At 41.7% G+C, this 26,267-nt stretch overlaps 1 protein-coding gene across 6 annotated transcripts in view; it reads right to left on the minus strand.

The window, feature by feature from the left end:
• Nucleotides 1-258: 258 nt before the first annotated feature.
• Nucleotides 259-26,267, minus strand: part of NEK6 (NIMA related kinase 6) — a 69,172-nt gene continuing 43,163 nt past the window's right edge. For all 6 annotated transcript variants that reach the window (XM_054848939.1, XM_054848938.1, XM_054848937.1 and 3 more), the window contains exons 6-10: nt 24,062-24,170; nt 22,715-22,822; nt 12,807-12,901; nt 6,290-6,403; nt 259-2,434 (exon numbers count right to left, since the gene is read on the minus strand). In XM_054848939.1, the coding sequence (XP_054704914.1) occupies nt 2,324-2,434; nt 6,290-6,403; nt 12,807-12,901; nt 22,715-22,822; nt 24,062-24,170 (537 nt within the window). In that variant the 3' untranslated portion in view covers nt 259-2,323. The remainder of the gene's footprint in view (nt 2,435-6,289; nt 6,404-12,806; nt 12,902-22,714; nt 22,823-24,061; nt 24,171-26,267) is intronic.

Consider the following 26,267-nt stretch of genomic DNA (forward strand, 5'->3'; position numbering starts at 1 on the left):
ATCTACCTACAGAATTATTTTCTCATGTGGTCACAAGGTTAATGGTACCAGGCTTAGCATCCTGCAGCCTCACCCACTGTAGAGGGTAAAGACCCTAAAAGCTGTCTTCTATCAGGACAACTGCTGGAGCTTATGTAGTCCATTTGTCCATCTTCTGGAAAAGTATCTACATCTAATAGCTGTTAGGAACAGTTTCACACAGATTTAGGCCTGGTTTTACTGTTTGTTATTTTTAAAAACATTTTTCTTAATACTAGACTTTTTTTTAACAAAGGTTTATTTTGTAAATCACTTTTTTATTTATCTAAAAATGCACAATTGCAAAAAATTACCTTTTGAAATACATTTACTTATAAGCACTAATAAATTTTATGTAGCAAGAAAGTGACCAGACTTCGCAAGACACTCATATTTAAGCTGAGCTTCCCTGGAAGCCAAAGATCCTTTTCCATGTTACACCGAGAGGCGCAGCACAACCATCCCTCTGAATGTGTAGCTGCCACCATGGCTTAAAGGAAATCTGCAGTGTAAGAGTGACAGCCTTCTGCTGTAAATCTAAGCATTGCTAAAGAAGCTGGGTATAAATTAAACACATGAGCACAGGAATGGTGGAAGCAATTTGGTGCTTCCACCACATCCTCCTGCTGATTTGAATTTCCTAAATCTCTCATGAGAGCAGCAGGCTCAACTTTCTGCTGAGGAGATTCAATAAAATGGCACCTTGCATTAATGATACCAACATTATTCACAGCAATTAATAGCTTCTCTTTGCTACCCTATATAAATATTGTGGAGTAAAGATGGCACTGCAGTTTTCCTGTAAGTAGAGCAAAAAAAAAAAAATCCACTAAAAGCATATATATATGTATGTAACCCTCTAACCCTAATCTTATTTCCAAAAAAATTAACGATTGTATGCTTTTCTTAAGGAAAAAAAAAAAACCAAAATACAGGCACAGGCTGCATTTGAACTGTCACACACAAATGTACATGTTGGCCTTCCCCCCCATTGCACGGAAGCAGCGCTGTAACAGTACAGGCATCCTTATTTCTGCTGCTGCAGCCCTCAAGAATGGGAAGTGCAGCCCTGCTTCTCCCAACAGGCAAATGAAATGGAAACACTTGAACGTGAATCCACGTTTGTTCCTAAAGCAGTGAATGTTTTCCATCGACAGTAAGGAAACAAATCATTGATTCAATGAATGAATTTAGTTGGTGGAAAATTTTCATGTAGTTAAGAAGATGACTCCTTCAAATCAGGTTGAGATTTTATAAAAATTCACATTCTGTAAATGAGCTTTCACAGTTATGTAGACAGGGGCTGATCCTTATGTAGAATTAGATGCACAACCCATTTTACTTATTTCATTGTTAAAAATTTTCAAAGTGTTTAAACACTGCTTTGCTTAAGTTTTACCTACAGTACCTAAGGTATAACTGGAGGTGTAAAAGCATCTTCACCAAAAGCTAGTTGGCGTAGATAAAACAATGTTTTATAACAAGAACTTGTAGTCTAAAAAAAATCATGCCAAATGGGAAAATAAGTTTAAAGAGCAATTATTTGCAGAAGCAATGCTTGTTTTGGGTGGTTTGGCATGTTTTTCTTTTTTTTTTTTCCTCCAGGTACATGCTTAACACATCTCATTGGCTGCAGCCAAGTCAACAGATTAAATGCATCAGCAAAATACTCACTCTAACTTTTCAATTAAAAAAAGTAATCTCAAAACAAATGTGTTCCCCCCACCCCCCCACCCCAACCCTTCCCAGTTCCTAAGTCTGAAGAGGAGGGAATTAATAAAAACACATAAATGGCTGCTTTAAAATATACGAAGTAAAAACTGAATTTGCTATTAACCATTTGCAGAAGAGGCAAAGTAGCAGTTATACAAATTACACAATATCTACTGTAATTCTTACATTAGTATAAAGTGATTTCACTGAAGGAATTATTTCAATATTTCACATTACAGTTAAGATAGAAGGGGCGTGTCAAATGCTCCGACACCTTGTTAATATCATCTACCCTAGATTACACACAACAGTTTTAAGAAAGGACCCTTATATGATCTACATCTGTAACACATTATTGGCCTTGAACAAAAAACAAAAACAAATCACTTGCAATACCTCACAGAATCTTCCCTTTAAAGCATGACCACCTTGTAAGAGTCCTTGTCAAATAACCTGCAGAAATAATGGAGCATCTTGGTACGAGTGCTCAACCCTCTCGCTTGAGTGACTAGGCACCAGTCGGTTTCATCTGAGAAAAAAAAATTCAAGTAAGACTAAGCTGTGCTGCTTCTTGCGCGTGTCTGCAGATGGTTCATGTGCTGGAGGTCCAAACATGCATTTGTTTTGCTATTTGGTGCACGTAACCAATGTCAGGTCTTTGATCTGGATCAGGGTATATGCACATGCTGACCAGCTCCCGCAGCTGAAAGACAGAAAACAGGCATAGAAATGTGAATGCTTCTGCTATTTCTCCCTGGAAAAGGCTACGAGAATGTTTGTCTGACCACTGGAGTCCAGGACAGGAGCTAGAACTTCTTTTATGCAGACATTCCTGGGCAGACTGCAGTACACATCTCTGTCCCATCCTGTGTCTCTCCCACTGGGCCAGGAAGAGCCTTTTCCACCAAACCTTCAGTGCTCAAGATTTAAATCTTCCATACAACCCAGTGGATTGTACATTGCCATTTACAATGCACTACCAGTGTACATATACCTCTGGGTTCCCTGCTCAGGGGTTTGGTGTGGCTCTGAACTGTTGCTCCTGGCACTGGGAGGGCCAAAGCTCTTCTTTTTTTTTTTTTTTGTAAATAAATCTTTTCTCCTGCTGCCTTTTGATTCACTCCAGAGAACCAGAGCAGAGGTGACCAGTGTTGTCAGATGAGCAGCAGCTCATGGTCAACAGGAGTCTGAAGCACAGGACAAGGCAGCAGGTCAGAGCAGTGGGGAAGGGAGCCTGGTGCAAAGGACACAGCGTTGGTGCGCCCAGGGCATGGGCTGGGAAGCAGCACTGGGCAGAGAGAGGCACCAGTGGCACGAGCAGGACGTGGTGATGGAAAGAAAAGTGATCACTGCCAGAACCCTGCCAGCACTGACAGGCAGGGATGGACTTGCTAGTGAAAGTGAACTCTGAGGAAACAGCTCTCCTGCACAACAACAGCACTTCCCTTCCCACAGCAACCCCTGGTAACAAGCCAGTTCAAGGTTTTTTAGTGTAAGAAGTCTGAACAGCACTCTGTATCTTAAGATACTGGAGCATGACTGTCAAACATCAGTGTTTCCTAAAACCCTTGTGAAGAAGAGACTGGTCATTGATTATGTTTAATAAATAAGATGCAAAAGGGCTGAAGTCTCCCCACCTCCCAACCCTCTTTATTGTGCACATGAAAGATTGTAGCTTTTAATTATACAGACGCTGAAAGCTGCTTGCACCCCCGAGGCACCAGGAGAAACAGCCTTGAGCCTCTGATCTTCTCACATCCTCCCAGTAGCCACAGTGCCAATTATTTTAATGGTAATTAAAAGCATGACCATACAGCTATCAAGCACACTGCTTCAGCTGCATCACTGAACATACTCAAGTGAGGTTCTCAGCTCTGGATGGAGCAAGGCCCCGGCCCTTCAAGCTGCTGCTGGGCCTGACACGTTTCAGCGGGGATTCCTGCAGGGTGGCACGCGGCTGAGCAGCGAACACACAGGCACGATGGAGGCAGGGGCACGCAGGCAGCACCAGCAGTATGGACACGGTGTGATGCAGTTACTGCTAACCGCCTTGCCTATCACTCTGTACACACAGAGCGCAACACAAGCCCCTAGCCAGGCTACCTCCAGAGTAAACCCAACCCCGCTGCCAGCCCTGGCTGCTCTCTCCTAACCACCATGGTGACTTTTGGTTCTCCCAAGGGCAGGGGGTGCTGCCTGTGTAACCCTGAGACCCAAAGATTTAACGTGTACCTCAGCCCTGATCAGACAAGACCACCACAAGCAAATTAAAATGCTTCTAAAGCTCTGACCAGAGCCTGCGCTATCAGTACAATCTGTTCAACCAGTACCTGTGTTTCCATGTAAACACAGTGCTCAAACACAGCCTGGGAAGCCCTGGGTCATCGATAGAGGACAGGACAACGTAGGCATTTCACCACCATCTACAAGGAACTGGCAGACCAAGCCTTGCTAAGCACCACCAAACAGTATCTCCAATTACTAGTAAGTCTGTTCCCAATATAGAAAACTAATCCTGGCTGGAGTCCCAGCTCCTCCTCCTGCTACAAGCAGCATGCCAGTTGATCACGGGAGGATTTGGACTGGTGAGCCACAAAAGGCTACAGAGAAGAGGAACATCACTGAAAGGGAACACCATTAAAGCAGGCATTCTTCAATAACACTCTGTCTTGTTCATCTAAAACAACGCTGCAACTAAAATATTCACATTATCAGCAGTCAGCCCACAGTCGAAACTTCACTTCAAGACCGTGTTACCGAGGTGAAGAGAAGAAATGCCGATGGCTCCGGAGCATCAGGGAAAAACTCCAGTAGCGTGGCAGGGCCTAATGCTCACCCCTGCCTTTGGGTGGGAGGATGCAAAGGCTTTACCACTTCCCCACATCGCTCACAAACCTGTGGTAGTGACAATATTAGAGTGGTTGTAAAGACTCTGCCCTTTCAATCTAAACCAGAGACATTTGCTCTGGAAGGAAAACGTGTACATCCAGACTGAGATAACCACCCACTGGCCTGGTGCAACTTGCCGCTGCAGGCAGCTGCCTCTACATTTCTGATCCTGCCTGCACAGTTTATCTGGCTTGGCTGCTGGGACATACCAACACACCTTCCCCTTTGGCTATCCACTCCGAAAGCATCTGAAAATCCCATCTTTACAAGTATGTACTAAACCAAATGCTGTTCGTGGTGGAGTCACGTTCCAGCATTCACAAAATTGAAGCTCTTTGCGGTTTCAGTCAGAAGCAGCAGCTAATGCAGTGAGAGGAGCTGCAGCCAAAGGCAGAGCCCTCCTCAGACTTTGTCAAGCATTCTGTTAATAGTGCATGAACACCATCTGGAGTCTGGTTCTCTGGGACCCGGCGCCTTTGAGCTTTAAACCATCCTTCTCACCCTGGATTGTATCACTACACTACGCACACTCTTTAGCACTGCCAGAGGGAAGCAAACAGACAGTAATTGTAAAGACAGGAAACACATCTGTCAACTTACACTAATTCTTGCTGCCAGCAGGCATATCCTGAAATGCATGCTACAACAGCATGGCAAACATGAATGTACAGAGCTGGGACTCGCTGCTATGGCAGCTCGGGGGAAAAAAAAATAAATAAATCCACTTTTCCAGAACAGTTCTCAAATAATCTTTTGCATGAGTTACTTAGCAAGTGAAAAACTAGGTAAAATGTAAAACTTGTGATACAGGGTCCCTCTCGGGGTGGAGACCAGACCGTCTGCTGCCAGTCCGGTATTTCCCTTGCATCCTGCCTCTTGCTCCTCAGAACTCTGAGGAAGAACAAAAGAAAACCCCCAAAGGATATGGTGAACATTTAAAATTACATTAGCCATTTCCTTGCAAATAGGACGCAACTGTATCTGAATGAGGAGGTAAGGAAAAACAGCTGGTTTGTCTAGGTAAGGGAAAAGAGTAATTTAAAAAACCCAGCTCAAAAAGCCCTGAACGAAAACAACGCTCATGTTTGCAGCTGAAGCGAAACATCGCCAAGCAAGCATGCACAGTGACAATTTTTTTTTTTAAATATACTCTGGTTCAGCTACTACTCTCAATCCCTGGCTCTCATATGCACAAAAAGAGACTTTAAAAAGCCCCCATACAGCTGCTTGTAGAGATGCTCATTGCAGTAAATAGCTTTCCTCCCCTCCCCCTCTTTTTTCTTAAAAAAGTATCCTGCTCCCCTTGTTACACACTGAAGACTTCATAAACAAAATTTAAGCACTGATTTATGGAATGTTATTTTAAGGGAAAGGAAGCAAAGGAGAGGACCTTCCCACGGCTCACTGCCATTTTTTTGCCAGCATCACAGACTTTCAGTTTCACATTAAGAAATCATCTTTTCTGTCTTAATTTAGCTTGTCAATATTCGCACATCACAAGGGGAGCTTCCTTCGCCAGCCCTGAGGTACCCAGGACACTCTGGCCATCCCCTGTTCTGCTCTGGATAGATACAGAGGGGCTTCTCCTCCCAGGTTCCTCTCCCCCATGCGGGGAGGAACTTCAGTGCACCCCCCACCACATTCCCCTGCAAAAATGCTCCCAATTTACCTTTTCAGAATAATGTTCAGCTGGAAGAGGTGGGTAGTCACACTGCTCTATTTTTTGGCAAAGAGAAAACAGGTTCATTTTATCTCCATAGAAAGGACTCTGAAGAGCTGCCATCTGGAGAGAAAAAACAGAAAACATTTCAGAAATGCAAAGGATTCAACAGCCCCCAGTACTGCTGATCTGCAAGAGCAAATTTTGTTCTTTGACAGTAAGTGATGATGTTGCTCTCCGACACTGTCCACAGCCAAAGTTGCTCCGAGATCATGACAGTTTTGCACACCGTCACAGCACTTCCCGACGGCCCACCATCCTCACACGTACGCGTGAGCAAGTGGAGTCGCAGCAGCAGCGCAGCGCTCCTCCTGCCAGGCACAGCCCTGTCCTCTGTCCCCCATCCCCGTCACAGACGTGGCAGCACCAGTCGTGTCTGCTCAGCACAGCCAGGCCCCTGCCCCAATGCTGTTTCATGGTGCACCCCCAAGATGCCAGCCCCCCAGTCCCGCCTCCAGCCAGGACACGGGCAGCACCGAGCCTGGCAAAGTCTCTATGTTTTCCTATCGCTGTGATTCTTTCTGCCCAAACCCTTTCAGATGTGGGATGCTGGGTGTACACAGGTGATTCTACAGGTACACAGAAAAAAAGTACCTTTTTTTTTTTAACCAATAAATGGGATGCTCAGACTGTTGGGCAATCAGTGAGAAACCGACTGGCTCAAAGATGTCCATGAAAACCTCTCATAAATGTCATCATCTCTAAAAAGTAGGAGCTTTTCTGTCCGATGACATGGCATGGTTTCAATCTTCCTCAGTTATGATCATATCCAGAACAGCCAGTTCATTTGCACTCTGCAACTAGTAAATTTGAAACAGTCTGCTACAAGGAATAAATTGATTGATTTGGGACATTTGACTACCTAGTATACGAAGAATCCTGTAAGCTTGAGAAACGTACTTCAGCCTTTAAAAAAACCCCCAAAACTACTTCAAAACAAACATCCCCTCCTGCTGGAAATCTGCTATTTAGGAAAGAATATCCCAGGCAGATTTGGGAACCAAACTACTGAAACTTTTCCTAATCAATCTGGTCTTTTTCCTCTTTGAATTCTGTTTCATGAATCTAGTGTTTGCGTCTCCAAAAATATGACGGATGTCAGAGATAAACAGGCTGTTCACACAGCAAGGAGAGCACGATGGAAGGCTCTGGGCGGGGAAGAATTCCTACCAGGGTACGTGGAGACTCCTGACAAATATATGTTTATATTATACTTAAGTTTCAGGAAGGAAACTGCATCTTAGTGCGTGGAAAAGCATTTACACTGCAAGTTCTCAACCAGGAGGTCTAAACGAACGCTGAACGATGAGCCTCAGAAAATCAGCTGTAGCCACACAAGCATTTTTCAGCTTACAAAACGTGGCTCAAGTTGTGCCCGTGAGAGGTACCCACCAAGCTGAGTACCTTCCCTCTCGCTTCCCGCACCGGGGCCCAGCAGACCCACCTGCGGCCGCCAGCAACACCGGGCACATCGGCTTATCAGCCCAGGGTGTTACCCGAGTGCTGCTCCTCGCTCTCGCCGACTGTCAGAGGCTGCCCCGCACAGCACAGTGATACCTCCCTTCTAATGAAGCACCCCTGGATAATTGTGGATATTATCCACTCTGTTTAGATCTTTGTAAGCCATTTTGCTACGAGCCACATCAAATCGACGCTTTTCATACTGAGGCCAGCTGAAGTTGACGCTTCTCACTATGGCTTTAATAGGGGGTTATTGGATGATTATTAGTCTTTTGCTCATTACCATACACTGTGAAAGCCATCTGAAGAATGCTGTCTTGTTGCTGACACACGCAGCAAGCTCCCAGCAGAATTAGAAAGAGTCAACACTAGATCCTCCACTCTATTATCCTGCAGTTAGGATCAAGATTGATGGATTATTAGTGATTTGGTGACAGACACGCAATTTTGATTAGGGCAGGGTTTTGAAACACCACGTCGCCACTGGATTTCCAGCAGTAGGACGTGGCCGGGCACAGCAGCATCCCTGGGCACCGCAGGGGCAGGCTGACTGAAACTTCATTACCATTAACATGTCCAGGTGTTAAGCAATGCAGGACACATCAAGATGAACTATCCTTGGTTTAAATCATAAACCTATCTTTTAAAGAATTTACAGTTGTTATGTTTCTTCCTTGCTTATTTGCAAGACACACTGGTTACTCTGCGAAGCTGGTGAAAACACACCCCAGCTGCAGGGGTCACCTTGCACGAGGCGGCCAGGCAGAGGTCAGAGACCCTCTGCACCGAGTTCAGAGCCATTACAAGAAGTAGTAAGATACATTCTGGCCAAATCACCAAGGTTAGCTCCTTACATACTAACGACTAAGTCTAAAATATATTTCAGGAAGCTTTTCCAGAGGTATTTATCAGATATCCAGAGAGGCTTATAGATGGCAACACAGAATATACAAAGGTACCCAAATTACACCACAGGACACAGTGAACTGAGTAACACTGCTTCCAAAAACATCTCAGAAAATTCCAGGCTTGTTCGGTTTTCTGTCTGTGATGCCTCACGTAGCATAGCTCAAGATGTTTGCCATGCTAGTGACGTTTACTGTGCTTTGCTGCAGGCTGAGCGAGAAGAGGAATTACTCTTTTAACAGCTGCACAAAACAGTGGGTTGGGGAGCGGGCACACTTTTACCTCTCCGTGGTTTCACCACCATCACCAGTAGCGATGCCAAGCTATCCCTCATAACCCTGCGGACCCGAGGTGGAAGAGGGGCCCAACAGGCTTGTGAAGGGAGCCCCAATGGCCAGGTGAGACCCCCACAGCCCTGGGGCCTTTTGGAAGTTTTTGAAGGCAAAAGGTGAAGTTGTATCACAGTTACTTCATTACTGTTGTAACAGGCAAATCAGTGGGGGGGGGGGGGAAATTATAGACTCCAATTAGAGACTCTAATCTCCAATTAGAAGTTGATAGCAAACTGCTCTCAATCAGTTAAAACAAGACTGGAGAACCCAGCACACAGGACTGCTCCAAGAAAAACACTAATGGGCACATTAGGGAAGGCACGGAAGGCAATCAAGGGTTAAACAAAGTCCCGAGATTTCAATACAAACATCAATAATGCCAGTAAGGTTGAAAGGGATTTTTTAATTCCCGTTAACTTTTCTTTCCAAGTCTAGTTAAGCGGTCACATGCAAAAGAAGAGGAACGGGAAGGAAATACCGTGGGGTTTTGGGGTGGTAAAGGCAGGGAATTAAAATGGAAAGAGCGTGTGCACACGTTCTGACTAAAACAGCCAGGTCTGCGGGGGTCATGACCACAGGCGCTCCAAATATCTCACTAACAACAGTTTGTGATGCTACACAGGGGTTTGCTCCTGACATTTTGATTAGAGCAATTACCACAGGACAGCTAGATCTCCATTTAAAATGACCACCATGCAGTATGACTGGTTAAAAACTATATATATATAGGAATCACTGTTAGTGTTTAAATTGATCGCCTTGCCAGAACCGCTAAAGTCATTGCTCGTAGCTATATTCTGGGAATTAACAACTTATTTTTATCCCCTCCAAGTTATCTTGCTGACAGATAACTAGAGGAAGTGAGTGATGAAGACAGTTACTACTATATTGATAAGATTTAATAAAAATCACTGTATGATTATCAATGTCAAAGTTAAGTGGTGCTATGTGGCATCACATCCCAAACCCCTCAATGTTCCCTAAGTGGATTCCAGTGGACACGCGTGTCTCTGAAGGCAATTTGTACGTTAAATCTCTCTGCAGCTTATCTACGCAATCTATCTGGAGAAATATCAGAAGTGACTCATAACCAAACAAACATCGCTTCCTTACTTTTAAGCCAAATGGAAAAAACATTCTCCTTGCAAGACATCAGTTAAGATAAAATACAGCTCCTTCAAAGACATACAAATTTAATTTTTAATTTTCCAAATTCTAGAAAGTTTAAAGAGTCAAGGAGCTTTTTATCTACTGAACACAAAATTGGTCCAGTCCTCCTTGGAATTTGCAAGGTCTTGCAGCTCCTGTTCACAAAGTTAAGGCTTACCTACGTAGGAAGTAAATTTAAAAAGGCTTCACATGCCAAATCTTTCACATTACTACAGTACTGCTACTCCTACCAGAGAATTATGTTTAGTGCGCAATTAAGTCAGCTTCTTGAAATATAAGGAGTACCAAGACTACTGTGCCATAAGGGGACCATATTGCCTGCAACAAAAACATAACTTAGCACAACGCTAAATATTTCTCTCTGCATAAATCTGGAATCCCATCTCCAGCAGAGCTCAGCCTCAGAAATGACTCAGAGCAGCCTGACGGAGAAGCTGCACACTACAGCAGCAAACAAGTCGCGGTGTCCAACTTGGGCGACTTTGACTGTTATTGACAGACTTGGCAAGTCCAACACCCCATGGCAGGGCCAAAGCCCTCGGCTCAGCAAAGCCTTAAACTGAGAATTCCTCTATAGGCCCAATGCACAAAGCGTTCCTGGCATTGTTCAGCATACTGCATTACTGGGACCTCAGGCATCCTTCCCCCCATTCCCACGGAAAAGTCTCCAAGGTCCTTTCCAGACGCCACCAGCAGACCCAGGTACATACAGCTATACTCTCCCATCCCAGCTGTCAGTATCTCATTAGGAACATTACAAGAAAAAACATCCTCTGTAAAAAAAATACCAGTTTTTTTAATGGTACATTGCTGCTGCTTCAGAATTGTTAAAAGTCTCTTTAATTCTTTCACTAGAGGTAACGAGAATTTGAGGATAGGCACAAAGCCACTCAATTTAAGCTCAGAGTTTTCCAAATATTTTTTATTAAGTACGTAGAAGGGTGTCTTACACCCTCTCTGCCTCCTATCCCATGGAATTTTAACAATAAAACAGTGATACAATCACATCAGGCTCCAGTGTCTCCACCAAAGCGGTTCTTCCCTTCAGCAGATCTAGTGGCTGATGCTGGGATGTTACACTGCTCAAGGTGACTTACGGGGCATTTATGCCAGACACACAGATAAATCTTTTTCTGTAATGAAACTCTGTGCCCTGTCAAGTGTACAGGACAGTTGTGAGCAGGCTGTCTGAAGCACTGAGGAGATGCAGTCTTTGGATGGACACTGGTAGAAGTATAAAAAGAATGGACAGTTGCAGGTTTTTTTCCCCCCTCAAAGGGCATTTTTTGGGCCACACTCAAATCCATAACTGTATCTGGGCCAGCTGTGCTGCTGTCTTACATCTCCCGTCTCTCTCCCTGGAGATGCACACCACACGGCACTTTCACACCCTGCCAAGAGTAAATCGGCACCTATTGAACTGTATGACTAACGCACCGATGACAGTGGGTTACCTCGCTGGACGAGCATTTAGTTGTATTAGACAAGTGTTCTTCCCACAAGTATGTAACAGTGACAAGCACCGAACTCCTGCTGGGAAGGTTGATGTTATGGGAAAATTTACTTTTATACCATCTTGTCCTAAAAGATTTGTTTTATCAACTAGCTGAAGTACATGCTTAGCTATAGTAGTTTTCACATCTGATGTGCTCACAAAATAAATTACATTTCTGTTTATTCTCTAATTCCATGTGGTTAAGAGAAATTGTAGTGAGAAGCAAAATGTCATCAGTTCACATAATTTATTATCCAAAGAGGATGTGAGTAATATTCTTATTACTAAACATCCCAGGGATTTTTAACTCTCTGGGCTGGGATAAAAGCTCTCTCAATGTTGACATGCACTTTCACTTAAATTCAAAGATGCATACATCTAAAAAAAGAGTATGATTAGATTATGAGTACAAGACTGTTCAATAGCCTTTGATCCCTGCTAAAAATGAAAATCACAAAACTTGAAGTACTCTTATAAAATCATAGCACTTATATTTTGAAAATATATGTAATAGCTTTTAGAGTTGCACACTAAGCGTGTAGTTCATACAAAATGTGCCTAATTTGTATCTGTGCATTTGGCTAGAAGAAAAAGTACAATTAGAAAAAATTCCAGCTATAGTCTAATAAAGTTAGAGAAACTGATTTTACATTACATAAAACCTCTATTTTTGTGTATTGAGAGCTCCCAAAATTAAAATATTCCAATTGGTCAGAATTCAATTTAATGACCTGGTAGCTTACATCAAATGAATTTGCTATTTTTAAAACAAATGCAGTATTCAGGAGAAACTATGAATATGCTGCCCTAATAACAGCTCTGCTCACAGTAGGAAGAAAGAATGCAGTGAGCTGGCTTGTTTATGTCTACATCCTCAGCATCTCCTGTGACCTGCTAAGTGAACTTTGTGTAAGTACCACGCTGTATGGCACAATCCCTGTGTTGTTCATATTCAAAAAGCACACAGTGAGCACAAAAAGAGTTAACTTTTCATAAGGTTTCTCAACAATTAGGCTAAAGTAAGTCTGACCTTCTCAATTCCTGGTACCATATTGTGTGGTTAAGACAAACCTGGGAAAAAAAACAGTTAGAAGATACTTGCCTCGTACAATAAACAGCCCAAAGACCAGATATCAGATTTAAAGTTATAGCCGTTTTCATGTATTCTTTCTGGGGACATATAGTATGGAGTTCCCACTGTAAAAAAAACAAACAAACGAGGAGTTATCGTCTTAAAAAGTGAGTGTGCAACCTGTATTAGAGAAGTTTGACTTCATTAAAGGATTAGGTTTAGCACAAATAGCTAATTAGAAGAGATTGGCACAAAAATTTGGAAACAAATCATGGTTTAGAAGGCGTAGAACCAAATATATCATCACATATAGAGCTAGAAGACTGGTGAACATTACTGAAAATATCTTTGGTATTTTTGAAATTTGAGGAATGTTTTCTTCCCCTTCCAGTATTCCAAGTTCCTTCAGAGCATCTCAGACGGACAGAGCGATTGTAAAGGATCATTCTCCTTTGGTTCACTCTACAGCACTGAAACTGCAAGTTAGATGTCATGAACGTGCGCTGCTAGAACAAGACTCCAGTGACAGCACATCAATTGAACGTGCACTGACACACTCTGCACTAGCGGCATGACAGAGCTGCTCCAGAGATGATGGGTACCCTTTTTATGAGTTCAGGAGACCATTTACTGCAGCACAGAAATGCAAGTAATAAGCCCAGCACCAGACAGGTATTCAAAAACTTTCCGAAAGAACCAACGTAATCATTCCAAACTTTAAAACACTGCTCCAACTTGCGGTCACGTCAGAAGCTGAGGGATTTCTATGTACTTCCACAAGTCTGTATTTTATCAAAAGACATTTACTCCAGCATTTTGGACAGAAGTTAGAGGAGATTATTAATGAATTCCTTACCTCAAAAAGCTTCTTTTTCAAATCCTAAATAAGTTTCAGTTGTGGTACTGAAAATACAAGACATCCTGGCAGTCACAACTACATCAAATAATCCTCAGATACATCATTTATTAAAGCATCCAAGGACTTTATATACTCTCTTTTCTCCTGCTTCCTCTGCTAGCCCGTCCCCTGTCAATTTTTTTTTTTTTTTTTGCTTTTGGCATTCCAGCATATCCTTCTCCTAATTAAAGACCTTTCCTCACAAGATGGCAAATGTTTAATTTGCCTGTAACATTCAGTTTACAATTTCTCCATTTGAAATGCTGCCTGCAGACAGCTGGAAGACTAATAAGCAGATGAAGGATGGTGTTAGAGGGGGAAGAACAGCCACCACCTTCCCCCAATGTTCCTACGGAGGGACTCACGCACTGCAGGAAACAAATGAGTTCTGGGGCAGAAAGCAGCAGGCAGACATGGGGCAGCACTTGGGGAGTCAGACAAGACTCGCTCTCAGTACATCAGCATCCTAACAGAAGCTAGAAATCAAAGAGAGACAAAAATCTTCTCTTAGGTTATTTAGTCAAAAAAAAAAGCATCGATTTGAAATGAGTACTGTCAATGATAGCATGTGATTTCATCCAAGTTACTCCAAAGCATCCCAAGATCCTCCTTTATGCAAATCTTGCTAGAAGTATGGGTGCCATATGCACCAGATCTTCCCAGTTTACCCCATTACAAAGTCTCTCCTGTATCAGCATTCTGAAGCCCTAAGTTTTCTGTGGGGCAAACTGGGATCATGTTGCACCAGCTACTCCACCTTAAATACTCAAGGCATTTTCTTTCTCTGGGGTGAAAGCTAGGCAGCTTACTTCAAAACAAAAACACCCTTCAATCTTTATTTTATGTTTGTCACACATTTATGTGCCCAAACCTTGAATCTACTGAACCTCAGAGCTATTCAGAAATGTAGCATATAATGCGAAATTAATCCTACGACATGGGTGTGAAACAGAAGACATTACAGGAATACAAATATAAAACTCTACTTACCAAAACAGAACAAGTAAGCAAGAAAGGGGACCACTGTCCTAACTGGCTCATTTATTTGGTCTCCCAGGATCTTCAGTAATCAGCTGCTCTATATGATAAACTCAGCTTGCAGGTCACTCAAATAAGAAATTACTTCACTTTCAAGGTGAAGAGTACCCTAATGAGAAATTACATTTTTGCAAATTCTATACAAACTACAGGACAGGAAAAAACACATGGAGATTATTATATTTCCATGCTGAGTAATATCGTATCTAGCCTATAAGAATGCTACACTGACATTGTCCCAGATCTGGCTGGGTTTAATTGCCAGTGAAAGGCCTCTATGTATGGATGAGATCAGAGCTCTGTTAATAATTAATAATTTTTAACAGACTGCACAGAGTAACTTCACAGAACACCAAAAGCAGACAGGACTCATTCAAAGAATCCAACAAGGCTTTCCGTGGATCTCTCCCATGTGCATGCAAGATGCGCACAATGGACAGCACAGCTCTCCAAGTAATTCCCACGCATTTGCCAGATTTCTGTACAAGAACTGACTTGGTTGGAATAGCACTGATTCATTTTCCTGCTTAAAAACACGCAGCTGCAGAAGAAATGGTGATTCACTATGTGATGTTCTTGAAGATAGTTTCGGAAGTCCCCATGGAGCACCAGTGCATGAAACACGTCCCTACCTTCCACTTCTCAGTGCTGCTGCTTTTCTCAAATCTGCCAGGAGAGCTACCGGAGCAGCCGAAGCAGAAGACATGCTAACCCTTCACCGACAGCACGTAGAGGAGCTGAGCACTGGCGGACACGGGCACACAACTGGCAGGAGGGAACATGAAGATCATGCCCGCTCTTGCTCCCTGAAGTCTTTCTGCTTCAGAGGGCTGGTGCCAGGGTGGCCTCCAGCCGTAGCTGTTCTTGCGATCAGTTATTCTGGGTCACTGCGCAACAAGCTCGGAGCAAATAATAACGTGTGGGCTCTAAAGTTATGGCCTTGCCTTCCACGTTAGCAAGGGTCTGCTTGGTAGGCTAAAATTGTCGTTTCAGATAATGCCTTAAAACGACCTTCGATCAAAGCAGAATGACAGGGTTTATAATACGGATGAGTGCGTTATAGTCCGTATTTGATTTTCTGTGCATTAGTCTGTTCCATTATATTAATAGGTCTGTGGAGCAGTCCACGCCTGAGCTGATTTTATGAAGTCTACCTTGCACATTTACCTATCATTACTGTAGTGTTGTCAGCAAATGTATGAACAAGCAGGTCTCTGCGTTTCAAAACTGATGCATTAATTTTTAAATAACTGTCATGATAAAAGACTGACAAGCCCAATTCTCTTTATGGCCTGTCCAACATTACGTGGGAATCTCCTGTAATGAGCATCTTCTAGAAAACCGCACAGGGCTTCCAGTGCAATCAGTCAGGGCTCACCATTGCATTACATTAGTCAATTTGACAAGAACAGTCTAATCGGAGACCATTAATCAGAAACTTTCTTTGGTATTTGCCCTGCTGAAAATACAAAATATTGTTCAGATTCAATATTAATCACCAGCTGGCAGAGTAATGCCTTTAAAGTTATAAAGGTCACAAAATGGTAGAGAAGATTATGACTAAGTAAGCATCTTCCCATTCTATTCCTGAAAGTCGAAACACTTCACTTGAATATCAGCATACTGCAGCGATACCAGAACAACATTTCTTCCTACTCTCCCAGCGCATCTACAACACCCACACGGACCAGAACAGTGCTGGGATATCTGCACCACCCAAGTTAGGGAAATGCTAATTATTTCAAGTCAGATTAAGAGCAGAGTCTCTTGTTTCACCAGGAAAACACACAGGCAAAGGCAGCAAAGTTATTCCAGAAATAAAATTCAAATTCCTTTCCTCTCATATATAGTTTGAATTAAAACCCCTACCTGTGCAACTACAGCAACCAGCGTGCACAGGAACTCTGAGCTGAATTCCCACACCTGCCACAGAAACACGCAGGGAAGAGCTACGTTACTTCTGAACTCAGCACGGCTTTTACTACAAAGGGAAGATCACGCTTGCTCATTTCAAAAACGTTTTTCAGCTTGAATCAGAGGAGTTTTGTTGTGAAAGTTATTAGTACAATCACACACACAATCATTATTTTCTATACAGAGCTTCTCCCTGTGCAAATACAGTTCAGCCAGGGATCAGTACTTCCCGTGAAATGCTCTACCTTAGCTGCACACAGGCAGAAACAAGAGAAAATCCGATTTGTACTTTTAGGAGGCTCTACCAAGAGCCTCATTCACTGAATTTAATGTTCCACAGACCAGGCTCCTGCAGCAGCAGCAGCCTCTTGCACCTTTAAACAGATTATCATTTGACTGAAATCAGTGCAGAATATTTCCAAATATTTTAATGGGCTCTGTATGTTGGGTTTTTTAAAAGGCTATAAAAAATGAGCATCTTTTGAAATTAATCAAACTCCATAGCTATATTTGGCCACCAAGTACAAGAAGAACAAGTGATAAGGAATGCTTTTATTGTTCCGCCTTCACCAGCACCTTCCAGCTAATCTTTAATACTGAGCCGAACAGTGTTTCTGAATCTATCACTTTTCTTTCTCACAGCAGGGAACAGAGTTCTGAATATGAAAGAACCTAACAAATTCTGACCTTTATTGTATCTTTACAGAGTATTCCCAGTTTCAAACCAAGAGATATCAGAGCACAACGTGGGCCTCAAAGGGGTAATACTGATTAAAGCCTTCCTTCATTCTAGAGATGTTCCACTCCTGTCAAAACAAAAACTTTGCAATGTTTTGAAATACTTGTGATTTTTGAAACATGTTCGTTACAAATTAAAAAGTCAAAGAACTATGCTCAAAAACCTGAGATGCCATCCATGAGTAAAAAACACACATCCAGTCTTTAAAATAATAATTATTTCCAGAACTATTAGCTTAGCTTTAATGTGTACGACACACTATTACATATTCCATGAACATACATACAGCTGAGAAAAATATTTTAGTATGTTTTAATACTATCTGGTGATGCAAACACAGCAGGGAAGCAATTCTGCTTGAAAATGAAAGTCCACAACTCACATCTGTCTCCTCTCTCCAGACATGCTTGTAGGTTACCAAGAAAAGCGTACAGCGTTATTTAAAAGGAACCTAGCTCACAAGTACCTGTTTCTAAATGTTTGCATTGCTTGGGGTGTTATTTCCAACAAAAAGGCTGAGGTCTTTTCCCAGAAGGAGAATTTGGGAATTAGCTCAACTTTTGGGAATTAAAGTGAAACAGTGGTCAAAGGCACTAAAATATACTTTAAATTCCTTCAAATCTCAGGGTGATGTACTCCCACTAATTGTTTCGAGGAAGGAAAAAAAGGAGAAAAAAACCAGAAGAAAAAAAATTTAATCTACTGTTCTCTTACAAAAGAGAATAAATACTTTGTGCATATAATATTGCACCTCTTTTTACAAAACCTGTTGCTCTAAGCTATTTTTTTCTTATTAGTATTTAATTACATACACAACCCTACCAAAGTCCTTATAGCTTTTGTTTTCACATGTAGGTAGTACAAAATACCTGCAGTAATTCTGCAGCAATCTTTTCTTCCACAAATACTGTACTACAGGCACAGACCAAAAGGCCAAAGTTTCTCAAAATGCACAGAATATTGGCTATTGAAATTTTAAGTTAATTTCTTGTGTCCATTTTTTCTTAGCAAGTACTGCTCAATAGCCCCTTGAAGTACTGTGATTTTGTTTCACATGACAAATTGGTTTGGCAAGCAAAAGAAAAAAGGAAAAAAAAAAGACAAATAGTCCATTTCTAAAGAGAGCTCTTCTCATGACTGTAGTTACTCCCTGCTTGCCCTCGTATCCAACAAGAAACCAGAAGGAACGTGTAACACCCCACGTACTCCAATTCACAGCTATTTGCATGTTCTAGACTGGGAAGCTTTGACTTGTGTGCATCCCCCAAAAGGAAAATCTGCTCCAAGTTTATTCTTGTCCAAGAATAAATAATAAATCATCTGCTCCAAAACAAGCCTATTCTGTGTAAAATTGTTGGGGGGTGGGGGGGTGGGGGGGTGTGTCTTTTTTGGTTTTTTTTTTTTTCCCTCCCCTTCTTTTTCTTCAAAATGTAAAGCCAATCAGAAGCTTTGGATAATGCCAAGTTCATTTGTCTAAAAATGGGCATTATACCAGTTCATAATAAAGTTATCTATTTTAATATTAATGGAAATTCTCTCTATTTATTACAGTTCCCAGTAAAACAAAGTCTACTAGCTTGCTGTTAAGTTTTCCAAAGTCTATGCAGTTTTTAAATATGCTCTGATATTTATAATTTTTGTCTTATGACTAATTAGGTTTTATAGCAACATTAGCAACTTAAACTTTCTAACAAGCATGTTAGAATAGCATTAACTTACAAGATATTCCTCTGGATGCCCTCCTCAGAGATCAACAAAATAAATAACGGACACAATCAAACATTAAAAACAGACCCAAAAAAAATAGTCCTAGCCCTATTAAATCTTGAATGAAAGGGACGTCACACACCAGTAGTACAAAGTCAGCCCAAACTGCATGGTGTCACACACCTGAACTCCAGCATCCAAATGGAATTTCATCATTACTGGGTGCAAAGCCCTGGGTTAAGTATAGTAATTTTCTGTAGTGAAACAGCCTGTCAAACAGGTATCCTCTGGGGAAAAAAAACCCAAAACCAAACAACAACCCATACAAACAAAAGAAAGGAAAAAAGTCTATGGCTGTAGTAAAATGCTCACATTATAAAATGCAAAAGAACAGGCTGTAAGAGTTTTTCAAGAAAACAGTAAGCAGCACTGAAAAAAAAAAAAAAAGAAAAAGCATTCCTCCTCACTTCATACTGAATTGTCCCCACTGTTCCCTCCTATGCCTGGCAATAAAATGAAGTTTCTGTGATATGCGAGTCTATCTCCATTAAACCAAATCCTGGAGCTTCTGCTGCAGAGGAGCTTAAATATGGGAAGGAAGGATGGTAAGCCACCATGTTGTAACAAGTAGTAGTAATATTCACCTTAGCTACACTCATTACCTTTAAAACATGGGAGTTTTCTGGTAAAGTGTGTGCATGAAGAACTCCCCTATGGAAAAATATCTCCTGTCTTCTCTCCCAAGTCATAGAGGGAAAAGGAAAAGCAGCAGCAGAGGTGCCACCCAGTGAATTCACCCACACCCTCCAGCAGGTTTCTGGTGTTTATCACCCATCCCACAACACTGCTGCCTTTCCCATACCGGTTTTATTACTTCGTGAGACAGGAGGCATCCACATTTCCCCTCTTGCAGGTCTGCCCGTGGAGGTTTTCCAGGGGCCGGGGCTTTCCATGTCTCCCGGTCGCCCGCTGCCCCAGCGATGCTCCCAACCGGCCACGCTGCCGGTCAGGCATCCTGCCATTGCTCCGAGCAAGGCGCTCGCCTGCATCTCACGAGCCGTGTATGGGCAAATCTTTCATTTTTCTTTCATTACCCCGGCATGTACTGTCACTTAATTTTTATGTATGCAATCCTTCCTGACAAATATGATCTGCTGCCCGGTAATTCATCTGACGTTCATTCTGTTCCTTGCTCTAATTACGGCTCCCATTCCTGACACGGCGGCAGCCACACTGCCGCAGCCCGGTGGTACACCTGTCAGACGGGTCGTGGTACTGCCTAATGCCCTTTTATGCCAGTCTGATGCTAGCAAATACAACAAAAGAAAAAAATTAGATGAATATATTTGCATAAGCTGCGCATTCAATTCATGGGTCAGCAGCCAGAGAAATGATGGTTCAGGGCGGTTGCCAGGGCAACGCGGCTACAGGAAGTGCCCGGCATCGCAGCCTGGGTCCGCATGGGTACCACGCTCCAGTTTGCAGGGTATTCATCACTCACAGCTACTTAAACAAATGTCTTAATTAAACCAAAACCAAGATCAGTAGATTTCCTGCTGCTACAAGACCTATATGTCTGGCAAATTACCAAAAAAAAGCTTCAAGTCTGCATATTTTTTGATTGTAAAAATGTTTTTACTTGGATACAAGAACCACTGGAAAGGGTGGTGTGCCCATCCCTCCCACAACACAACACACTATCTCTATTATCGCTTGCTGCTACTCCTTTAGCATTTTGCACGTTATTCACCTGTTTCCAGGATGCTGCTGATTTGAGGAAGGGCAAGGTTTGTGCAGAAGAGGCTTAACTCTTCCTACACGAGCTTTCTCAATTAAGAGACAGCAACCCTGGTAAAGGTCACAAGCTTGGCTTACATGTGCAGCCAGATTCCAAGCCCCAATTTATTCTCATTAATATAATAAGTGCAGCAGTCAAACTAGATAAGATCATATAATTAGACGTGATCATATTTTTGCCTGTTCAGATGATGTGATTGTAACTTTCTGTGAAGAGGATTTATTTTAATCTATTAAGTATAGTGTGTATATATCCTAGGACAGCTTTTGATGCAAAGTGAAATCTCCTAGTATTTTATGGAAGTAAACTATAGAAATGCCTCTTTTTTTTTTAAGCACACACAAAATAAGGCATATGTCTTCCTTTCTCATGCACTGAGAAGCCCCGGTGCTGTTGATGAGTATTATAAATTAAGCTTGTACACATAAGAAACAATTGAGTAAGACCCACACTCAGTGGAGGAAATTGCACAAAGACAAGTACTAAAACAAAACCATCTCGTGTTCCAAAATCAACTGAGCATGCTAAATGTAAAAGAGCTTACATGCTGCACTAAAAGCCCAAATTCCTTCACTGCTGTAACACAGAAGTACCTTTGTGACTCAAAATATTGAGACCCATTAATAAAAATGGAAAAATCGGCCACCTCTCAAAGGTTACAGACAATTATGAAATACTTTATATTGTAAGACTTAATGAACTGTACATACCGTACACTTTTCTATAGCATTGTAATTAGTGCTAATGGTAAAAATGAAGGAGAGAGGAACCCAGATGCTCTAAACCAATCAACTTAATTTCAGTTCCCAGGAAAATGCTGGACTTGTAAAACACAGAAAGGAGAACAAGAAACCAATCATCATCATTACAACTGGTCCACAGAACATCATGACAAACAATAGAATTTTTTTCCATGATAAGGTAAGAGACTTCAGAGGGAGGGAAACAGAAGCAACAGATGTATTATAACTTCAATACTCTTATCAAAGGCTCATATAAACTTCACTTATAAGCAAACTGTTATATCTGCCTAAATTAAACTACTTAACAAATGCAAAATTGGTCAGAACAACAGTTTCCTGTCAAAGTAGAAGGCTACTTCAAGAGAAGTCCTGCAAGACAGCTGATAGCTCTAGTTCTGTGCAACACACGCATTAACACAGGGGACCTTGACAACACTATTGCCTTTGCAGATAACAAGAAGCTTGGATGAACCAAAGCACAGCAGAGTACAGAAAAAAATAAATAAATCAAAGTGATCCCAAGTAGGAGAGTCTGGATACAATCCAGTAAGAAAAAAGCAAGGTACTATGCTTTGGCAAGAACAATTAGCTGCACCAACAGAAGAGCACGAAAACAACCTTGAAGTATATGGAAAACATTAAGAAAATGTGGATCTTTAAAGCCTAAGCTGAGTTTCAAGTGAAGTCCCTTTTTGGAACGGATGAGCTGTGAGGGCTTTGAACAGTGCCCTCACCTCAGACAAGGGTCACAACCCCTGTGCAGGGTAAGACTGCCGGCCAGCACCCGCTACAGATGCTGGGGGTGTAACATCTAATTCCAGTAAGCAGAGTGCAGGCAAATGTGCTATTTAGAGTGGGAAAGCTGCATTTGTTACGTTTGCTGTAAATCACGCACTTACCAGGCCAGACCTTCCAGAAAAAAAAAATCAACTGGAGTTTTAAAACAAAAAAATACCTATTAATTTCATATGAAGAGTATTTAAAATACATGTTGTAGAAAACACAGTATGCATCCACTGTATCAAGCTTCTGTCACAGTAAGAGGACAGACACCACTTCTTTTGAATATCACAGCTGACAACTGTACCAGTACCATCTTACCTAAGGAATGTGCTGCAGTGGTTTTAGAACTAAAAAAACGGCCTAATCCAAGATCTCCCAGCTTCACCACCCCTGTGGCTGTTATAAACACGTTGGCTGGTTTTATGTCTGCAAGAAGAAAAAGGTAAAAGGTCAAAGCCACAAAAGGTTATTTGGTTCTAATACTGCAATAGAAACATAGCCTGGAGCACTCTCTGTACAAAAGAGGCTCGAGCAGAACCGTGTTTCTTTATAGCTTTGATAGGCTGAATCTTCCAAGACTTCAAGCTCTGCACATACACAAAAATCAGAGCACAAGAAATACCAATGAGGGAAAATGTAGGAAACACCACAACAGAATAGAGGCAACCTCTTTAACTGATGGAAATCAAAGTAAGTCTGCTTCTCTTTGGAAATGATCATTTTCTAGAGGAAACTGTACTGCCCGCCATGGTCCCCTCACACCAAGGGCAAAATATTGTCCTACATACACATAAATTCTGGGCTCTATACAGCCCAGTTTGTTCATGGAGTGTAAAAACTACTAGAACCCCAGTTTCCCAAGCAGTCATGTCAGGATTGAGTTAGCGAGGCTCTTTCCTCATGTTGAACCAGACTAAATGTGTGAGGCTCCGAATTTCAGCCACCAATTACAGACCTAATTCAGGTACAACTGATAAACTCCATCAGGGGACGTATAAAGGAGCAAAAATGGTATCACGTTGCTGGGAAAAAAAAGTGAAGAATTCACTACTTCAAAGAATCAAGGAAATAACAAGCAGCAGAGACTGGTATTGGTGCCTTTGGGGTATTTGCATTTCCTGGGTCAAGTCCTTCACAAAGCATTTCATTTACACTGAAAGAAGCAACATAATTTTTGGATAGAGCTCAAAGTTACAAAGAGTTCTAAGACAAGACATTCAAAAATCATTAATGAAAATGGAGAACAGGTTATGAGAGTGTGGGACATATTTGTATTAATATTTCAGAAAAAGCTCGCAAGACAAGAAACACTCTTCTAAACTCTCTAAGGTCACAGCTAATATAATGAAGACTATTTCTTAGAGTTCGCTGTATCCAGTAGTCTCAGCATTTTACTTCTGACACTTTTCTAATGGCAAGTTTGACACTTCTACTTAATATCAGTGTCTGGAATACAAAGCAGCTCATCTTCCTAATACCACACTCACTTCAGACTGAATCCTTTAACAATGAGGCAAAGAGACAGAAGGAGAAATCCATCTTGCAAGCTCCAGCCTCTCTAAACATGCATTGGCTGAACATCAGCATAATTGTTTTTGAATGCAGGCGCTTACTAATTGGAACATTATATTATTATTCAGTGAAAAGAGACTGAATTAATGTTACCTCTGTGCATCACCCTGCGGGAGTGCATGTGTTCAACTGCACTGCATAACTGCACAAAATATTTCCACACTGTCCTTTCCGGGATTAACCGTTTCTGCTTTTTAAAATACTGTGGGAGGAAATAAATAAAAGATCAGTGAAAAAGCAACATATTTGACTCTTTCCTGGACTTGTGTTAGTGAGCTGCAGGTTGCTCATGTCTTCCAGATCTGCAGCAGCATGACTTTTCTTCTGATTAGCTTTTAACTCCATCTCTCTGTATGTAAACTTCAATGCAGTTCACTAATTAACAACTATTATGAAAAATATGCTTAAATAGGTTTGACATTTTTGAATGGACACCAATTATAATTAGCATTAATCTCCTTAATTACCTTGCAAAACATATTTAATGCCTCAAAACAACAACTGTCTCAAATATTTTGCCTTAAGTAACAAAAGATCATTAAAAAAACTTGTAAACATTCATTATTGTACAGTCTATTAACAACGATAAGGTAATCTGTTTCTCCTTTTAAAAAGATGGCCAGAGCACCAGTAAAGTATCCATGTTTCATCTGTGATCAGGTAGAATAATATATTCTATTTCATGCATAATAGGAATACTAAATTAACCGAGCTATCTCTAGTGAGACAGAAAGACACTCCTGATCGAGAGAGACACAGATCTGGAAAAAGACCGTTTTGTGTGCATTTATGCAGCACCAAGCATAGCAAAGTCCGGATCCAGTGGACCTCTGGGCACTAACAGCTCTCAAATAAAACAATTGTAGGCAGAACGCACACAATATGAAGGAGTGCAGCGTGGTGATGGTTCTCTGGAATACAAGTCTTCTTCCCAAGCAACTTGTTACAGGAATAAATAACCAGCTGCACACTTCAGTGAAGGCTAAACATTACATATCCTCAACTACTCTTTCTCCATTTCAGAAATGGATGACAGCCATGTACGTCACATGCAAAGCGTGACCGCCTCCTCTAAGGCATCCCAAAATTGCACTACTTCGGATTATTGGTCCCTGACTTCTCATTGCTCCTTCCTGTGCTAGATACGGAGCCAGTTCTTCAACCAGCGCATTAACAAAATACACTTACAGTACGGTTCCAGAGGTTTAAGATTTATCCTCCTCCTTTGATATACAAGGTGTCATTGGATAATGACTATCTCTGAAACGCTGTACACCATTCTAGCACACTACAACTGCATTTCTTTTGCACTGCACCCTTGAGAATTTCCATCAGCAGCATGCAAGAGCAAGAAAAAAGGAAGGAATTGGTTGTTGTCCCTTTCTGCATCTTGTGCTTTTTCCTCTCAGCACAGACATCTGATGTCCGTTGTCACATTTTATATTTTATGTGAAATGCTGTTACTGGTTCGTGTTTGACTCAAGTAATGGCAAATTTTCTTTTGCAGATCAGCTGTGAAGGGGCACAACCGTGCAATTCCCCAGGCAGTAAATCTGACAGACTGCAACAGTTTCAAACCAAAACTTGATAGAGAGCACAGAGGAATTACAGAGGGTGAGGGATAAAGTGTTATATACACAATAAAATTATTTAATTCTCATTAAAGCATTTAAGAGCAGATATGCAAGACCACAAGTGATAATTTTCTAAATGTCATGTCCAATAAGATTCACCTGACATTTACAAGAGAGTCCCAACTCTCCAGTGGGTTATCCTGCAGCACTCCCTTACATCAGCTTTACAATACCTCATAAATAATGCAGGCATCAGGGGCGTGACAAAGACAGTCCCTGTTTTTATCACTCTCGCACCTTCAGAGTGTTGTTACTGCTGTTCCTACCACCTCGCCAAAACTGAAAATCCTCACATAAGCTTAAATTCCCAAGGGCCAGTGGGGTGTGGGGGTGACGCAGAGGGGTGGCAGGCAAACTCCACTTCTGCCGTTAAAGCTATAGATAGGGGGAGGCTTTTGTTCCCTCTTGGTTTTAGGGTTTTTTTCCTCTATTAAAAAAAAAAGGAATTCCAAGATTTGCACCAATGGAAAAAATCATTTATATGACCTTGAAAAAACCTAGTGCATCTTCTTCGTGCCTGTGATAAACATGTGGGAAAACAGACCAGACTGGGGAGGCTGGCAGGAAGAACACAAGTTACAGTGCTGTTCAAGTTATCAACCAAAGAATCTACAAATTACATTTGGGAAAATGTATCTCCTATTTATGACATAAAAAGGAATTTT

This window comes from Grus americana, chromosome 20, assembly GCF_028858705.1.
Source record: "Grus americana isolate bGruAme1 chromosome 20, bGruAme1.mat, whole genome shotgun sequence".
Classification (NCBI taxonomy): domain Eukaryota; kingdom Metazoa; phylum Chordata; class Aves; order Gruiformes; family Gruidae; genus Grus; species Grus americana.